The sequence below is a fragment of the Chiloscyllium plagiosum genome, chromosome 14 (genome assembly GCF_004010195.1).
Source record: "Chiloscyllium plagiosum isolate BGI_BamShark_2017 chromosome 14, ASM401019v2, whole genome shotgun sequence".
Lineage (NCBI taxonomy): Eukaryota > Metazoa > Chordata > Chondrichthyes > Orectolobiformes > Hemiscylliidae > Chiloscyllium > Chiloscyllium plagiosum.
The window spans coordinates 73320387-73327413 of NC_057723.1; the positions used below are offsets into that span (position 1 = coordinate 73320387).

The following is a 7027-nucleotide window of genomic DNA, read 5'->3' on the forward strand; positions in this document are numbered from 1 at the left end:
GGTCATCTAGGGATGGGCAATAAATGCTGGCCCAGCCAGCGCTGCCCACATCCTACAAACGAATAAACAACTAAAAAAATCTTGGCCGATCCACCTAACCTGTATATCTTTGGACTGTGGGAGGAAACCGGAGCACCTGGAGGAAACTCACACAGTCACGGGGAGAATGTGCAAACTCCAGGTGCACTGCACATAGCAGACTGATGGACGACACACTGCATTGACTCCAATGCACTGCAATTACTGAAGGTAAGATAAAGATAATGGAATAACACGTTGTGAGATCACCTAACTGTCTTAGACAAATACTGCCCTTTCTGGGCTCTGTGCATCAAAGCAACACAGGTGTTTTCTTCTCTCTTGTCTCATGTATAAATACATTCGACGTTACAACTGATCACATCAGTAATACCTTACAATCCTCAGTACACCTCCAATTCATTTTTCTGCATTAATGATTATACTTTTAGAAGTATGTGAATATTGCAAATGAATTGTCTTTTTTATGACAGCTAATACGGAATTATTGATGTTAGATCAAGACTTACCACACAAGATGTTCTTTCTCTCTCTCTCATTCCAATTCTCTCCACCTTGAAATAACTCCACAGGGGTCAGTATCCCATCACCAAGTCACCCTTTATTTACAGGTGCATAGTACTTGGCGCTGGTCTATTTTCCTCAGAGACAGCTCTCAGAGTGAACAGAACCTCTGGCACTCCTGCTTATATCTGTCAGCCAGGGCTCCCTGATTGGACCAGGTTAACAGCCCCAATCAGGGAACTCATACTCTATGAGGTCCACCTGGCTGACCTTGCTACAATCACAGCCCCCTCCCCCTCTAGCCTCACTTGGAGCATTTTCACACTGGGTCCGGGAGCTCCTGTTGCTCTGCCTCAGATACGGGCGATTTGTACCAGACTGTGGCTTTTCTCTTGTGCCCAGAGCATCTCGGAAGAAACTCATCCTCAGCTTCAGGTGGTAAATGCATTGAGACTGAGACACCTGCCGTGTCTACCTCATACGCCAAGGTATCTTTGGACAGACGGTTAAGCGCATGGGTTCTGACAACCTTTCTGGCCGTTCTGAGGGGCCCCTGTTTGTGAGTTTGCCACTTTCACCTGGCCCATATGTTTATTCAGGCCCACCTCACCGACCCGAACTTGCTATGTGATGGGGCCTGATCTCATGCTGACCACCCTCTTCTCCATGCAGAGCCATTTCCACAGTTTCAGCACCACACTTCATCCCCTGAAGTAAATTGCCTCTCTCGAGCTTAGAGGAACTTTGTGTCCGGCGTTGACATTCCTGACGCTATTTCACCTTCCCCTCCAGGTCTGGGAAAATCAGATTTAACCTCACTCTTCTCCCCATTGGTAACTCTGCTGGAGCTATCCTTGTAGTTGCATGGTCCAATAATGAAATAGGAACCTGGACAGTTTGATTAGAATCCCTACAGTGGGGAAACAGGCCCTTCAGCCCAACAAGTCCACACCGACCCTCCGAAAAGTAACCCACCCAGACCCATTCCCCTATCCTATATTTACCCCTGACTAATGCACGAAATACTGTTGGCAATTTTGCATGGCCAATCCACCCGAACCTGCACATCTTTGGATTTTGGGAGGAAACCGGAGCACCTGGAGGAAACCCACGCAGACACGGGGAAATGTGCAAGCACCACACAGACAGTCGCCCGAGGCTGGAATCGAACCCAGGTCCCTCAGGCGGTGAGACAGCAGTACTAACCACTGAGCCGCTGTGCTGCGGTTTCTAGTGAAGCTGTCAGCTGTTTCTTTCAGCCTGCCTTCAAAGTTTGGACTACTCTTTTTGACAGCTCATTGGATGGTATGGAGCTGAACTTGTATATCGGGTACCATTCGACTTTAGGAAATACTCAAATTCCATGCTTGTCCATCACTTTCGGGGCCGCACATATTGCAATAGATACTCACAGCTTTTTTTTAAATCACCAGCCTAGAGTTTGAAGAATGAACACTATTCACTTCCAACCACAATGACTCAGAACATTGAGCCCATAGAAATGTTGGCATAGTCAATGTATTTCCGAGTCCAGGGTTTACCCAGCCATCCCTATGAATGTGAGGAAGCTTCTGGCAGTCAGTTTCTGTCCTTGTCATCACTCTGGGCACAGGAAAGTTTAAGACCAGAACGGACTCTTCCAGGGGAGGGATCACCAGTGATGTATTCACCAGCAGAAGGCAGCTGAAGGCTTCCGCATTCACCACTTGGTCTTGAATACTAGACGATATTCCAACCGGCAATTGTACACACTTAGAATGAGAGCCACTGCTGAATTTGACCTGAAACTATGGGTGACACTGTCTTGTCCTCTTGGTGTCGCCCTGGCAGGGAGTTGTGCTCAGTCGCTATTACAGACTTACGTTCATCAAATTACTGATGGAACTTTCTCACAGTCAACCCTTCCTTCTCTACCTGGGCATATTTGCACTCTGCATCAGCCAAAGTCCTGGAAGCATGCACTATTGGGCTTTCTTCTCTGTTGGGCCATTTGTGAGCCAACACTACCCCAGTACTGTAACGGGAGGCATCGCAAGTCAGCACGGGATCATAAAGTACCACCACCTTAGACAATGATTCCTGCTTTTTCACTTCCCTAAAGGCTATGTCTTAGCCACGAGAACATTTCTAAGGCTGACCCTTTTTCAATTGCAGGTGGAAGAGTGTCAGGATGGAGGCAAGGCTACATAATGAATTTTCCATAATAATTCATCAATCCAAGGAAAGGCCTCAGCTGCGTTACAGCTGTGGGAGCCGGGACACCTTTCATTGTCCTCACTTTATCTTCCAACTGATGTAACCTGATCTTATCAACTCTGTAGCCCATGTAGATCACTTCTAGTGCCCGGAGCACTCATTGTTCCCTTCTAATCCGTAAGCCCACCTTGGAGAAACACCTAACCAGAATGTTCAGTTTTCCATGTGCTCTTTGTTCGTCTTCCCTGTTCATAGCAGGTCATCTGGGTAAATGGGCTAGCCCTTCTAAAATGTTCTCCATGATGCACTGGAAAAGGGCACAGGCAGGTGACACCCCAAATGACAGCCTTGTGCATTGGTACAAACCCTCCTGGGTATTAATTGTAGCACACTTCTGGGAATCCTCATCTAACCGCAACTGCACATACACCCAGCTCATGCCTAGCTTCAGGAAGGACAGCACCCGTGACCCCCCCACCTCACTGACACCCCCCCCAGCCAACCCCATTGTGTGTAACTCCTCTGTGTGAGAAATTGGGTATTGATCCAGCTATGAGAAAGGATTTAACATTTGCTTTAAAATCCCTTCCAAGTCGAACTGACCCATCAGGCTTCACAATCGGTAGGACCGGTGAGGCCCAATCTCAAATTGGACTGGTTTGATGATTCCTTCACATTCCAGCCTCATGACATCTGTGTCTCCTTTTGCCCCAAAGGCAAATGGCACTGGGTGAGCCTGGGAAGATCATGGGATTGCTCCTGGTTAACATGCAAGTTGGCCTTGACTCCTTTGATAGTTCCTACACCCTCCTGAAAATCTTCCGGATATTTATTTAGGACTTCACTCAGCAGCCATTTTCTAATCAAAACATATTGAGTCAATCAAGGTAAATCTTTCTCAATAAATTTCACCCTATCAGGCTTGGGCTGAAGCTTTTAGTGTAATCAGTTGGATCTGAACCAGCGCTTCTCACAAGAGACCGGAACAGAAGGTGTACCCTGAGTCTGTTGAGGTTCCTCAGTAAAGGTCCACAGTCTAGCTGAGGTCTTGTGCAAACATAAGGGTTGGAGCCCAGATCGAATTTTGTTAAAGATTGGTTTTGTGATCACTGATACAACCTCCATTACAATCGGGGGACCGTTTAACCAGATGTTTATTTTGATTGGTTCTGGTTTGGATGTTGCTGAGCAGTTTAACTGTTCCAAACCTTGTGCAGATATACTTTCCAGGGTGTGCACTCTCCTGTATACCGGCCTGTGAGTTCCCTTATTCCATTCAGATCTAGTGGGATTCTTTTGCTGTCTCAAGTCTGCATTCTGGCGGCAAATATGGTTTGCCAGCCCAGATCCTGAAGCAAATTTTAATCATTTGGCTGAACCTTGGCTTTGTTTTGGGGTGTTGCTGTGGGCTGATCTCGAGTCCCTCTGTTCAAGATAAGTCCTGAGGGAGACTGTACAACTGCCTTCACTCAGGTGGTGTTCCCCAAGCTCAGTCAGACTGGTGAGGGTGACCACTTCCACCGACATAACCTGTAACACATACACTCCACTTGCTGCATTTTCCAATGATAAAGCCAGTTGTAGTGCCTGTCTGAAGTCCAGTTGGGCTTCAGCTAATAATTACATCATTAATTCCACAAGCCAAACGGTCTCTCGGTGTCTCACTAAGTGTTAAACCAAATTCACAAGGCTCTGCCAGTTGTCTTAGCCTCATCAAAAATCGCGATGCAATTCCCCCAGCTCTCAAACTGCCGAATAAAACTGATAACATGACTGAATCAGAGGAGGCTTGGGGTCATAATATTCCTTAGCTAAATCTATCAATTCTTGAAAGGTTTTTAATGTCTGGTGCCTCAGGGAAAGTAAGGCTCCTAAAAACTGAAAGGGCTGCGGGTCCACAAGTTGTCAGGAGAATTACTCATTGTTTTTCATCTGCCCCAATGTGATTTGCCTGGAATAAAAAAAAAACACATTCTATCCACATACTTCGAGACCAGGGTGGAACAAGTCAAGCTTCCCAAGTAAGAGCGTGATGCCAGAAATGCTTATCCCAACTCAGAGACGACTGTTGCGAGCAATCTTCTTCAGCAGCGTATCGTTTTCTCTCTCATCACCACTGCAAAAACTCCACTGGGGCCAGTATCCAAACACCAAGTCACCCTGTATTTACACTTGGAGAGTCCATGACACTGCTCCAGCTCTCTCAGAGCCAACTCTCAGAGTGAACAGAACCTCTGGCACTCATGCTTCTATCTGTCAGTCAAGGCTCCCTGATTGGACCAGGTTAACAGCCCCAATCAGGGAACTCAGATTCTATGAGGTTCACCAGGCTGACCTTGTTTCAATCACTACATTCCTCCCCCACCTCTCTCTTTCATCCTCTGATTCAATGGTCAAAGCCCATGGGGAAGGGTGGGAAAAGGTGAATTAGGAGAAGGTGTGTAGACAAGGTTTGAGAAAGGAGAGGGTGAACGTCTCTCAAGGGCAATGAGGTAATCACAGAACAAACCCAATCAAAACAATGTTTAAAAAAAAACACATCGTTACTCACATTGGACTTGAATTTCCAAAGTTTCTGACTTGTTACTTCCAACATGATTTGCTGCTGTACAACTGTAGAATCCAGAGTCGCTGCTTGTAATACTCTGGAAGGATAGAGTTCCTTTTGAGCCATTAATAAGTCTTGTCTCACCGCTTTCTTCCTCCCTCTTATGCCAGCTGTACATAGCTTCAGGATTACTGTTACTGGTGCACATCAAGGAGAGTTTATCACCTTCTCTGATTGTTAATCCTGATCCTTTATCTACTCGGATTGTTACATTTTTGGGTGTATCTGAAAGTGAAAGATAATTTATGGACTTATAACATATATTATGGAGAACAGCGCAAATAGAATTGGCCATTACTAAGTCACATGTTGTCTGCCATATTTCATAATCCCTGCAGGAAGTGGGTCAACCTTTACCTGTTTATGTTGGAATTAGGATGTTCAATCGTATCTTACATATAGGTTGATAGAATTATAGGTTGATGTAACTCAGCTACAGCCATGAACCCTGTGCTGCTGGATCTGTGTAACCAATCTCACTGCACTGCTCATTCCATTGAAACCTACCAATCCTTTCTCATCTACAACATTTGTTGAGTTATTTTTTGAACCTTTTCTGGTGAACCTGCTTCTGCACATCTTTGGACTGTGGGAGGAAACAAACGCAGACATTAGGAGAATGTTCCACTCCACATCGACAGTCACTGAGGGGCGAATCGAACCCCAGTCTCTGGTGCTGTGAGGCAGCCAATGCCACCCACTCAATCACCATGCCACCCAGCCACCATGCCACCCTGTAAATCGTATTTTTAAATTTACCAATCCTTCTTCCATGGGGAACACAATCTTTGTGTTCACTCTACCAAATCCTTCATGATCTAGAATATGTTCTTTGGTGTAAGGACTTTGGTCCAAAGGGTTTTTACAAATATATTAAGGACAAAAGGGTAACTATGGAGAGAATAGGGCCCCTCAAAGATCAGCAAGGCAGCCTTTATGTGGAGCCTCAGAAAATGGGGGAGACACTAAATGAATATTTTGCATCAGTATTTACTGTGGAAAAGGATATGGAAGCTAGAGACTGTAGGGAAATAGATGGTGACATCTTGCAAAATGTCCTACAGAGGAGCAGGTGTCGGATGTCTTGAAACGGTTAAAAGTGGACCTGATCATGTGTACCCCGAGAACTCTGTGGGAAGCTGGAGAAGTGATTGCTGGGCCTCTTGCTGAGATATTTGTATCATCGATAGTCACAGGTGAGGTGCCGAAAGACTGGAGGTTGGCAAACGTGGTGCCACTGTTTAACAAGGGTGGCAAAGACAAGCCAAGGAACTATAGACCGGTGAGCCTGACCTCGTTGGTGGGCAAGTTGTTGGAGGGAATCCTAAGGGACAGGATGTACATGTATTTGGAAAGGCAAGGACTGATTAGGGATAGTCAACACGGCTTTGTACGTGGGAAATCATGTCCAACAAATTTGCTTGAGCTTTTTGAAGAAGAAACACAGAAGATTGATGAGGGCAGAGCAGTAGATGTGATCTATATGGACTTCAGTAAGGCGTTCGACAAGGTTCCCCAGGGGAGACTGATTAGCAAGGTTAGATCTCATGGAACACAGGGAGAACTAGCCATTTGGATACAGAACTGGCTCAAAGGGAGAAGACAGAGGGTGGTGTTGGAGGGTTGTTTTTCAGACTGGAGGCCTGTGACCAGTGGAGTGCCACAAGGATCGGTGCTGGG

The 7027-nt window shown here is 46.0% G+C and overlaps 1 protein-coding gene across 5 annotated transcripts in view; it reads right to left on the minus strand.

Moving 5' to 3' along the window:
* LOC122556803 (myelin-associated glycoprotein-like) overlaps window positions 1–7027 on the minus strand; it is an 87635-nt gene that overhangs the window by 32799 nt on the left and 47809 nt on the right. For 4 of the 5 annotated variants that reach the window (XM_043704008.1, XM_043704006.1, XM_043704004.1 and 1 more), the window contains exon 5: window positions 5291–5572. The exons of the other annotated variant lie outside the window; for it this stretch is intronic. In XM_043704008.1, the coding sequence (XP_043559943.1) occupies window positions 5291–5572 (282 nt within the window). The remainder of the gene's footprint in view (window positions 1–5290; window positions 5573–7027) is intronic. 5 annotated transcript variants of the gene reach the window in all.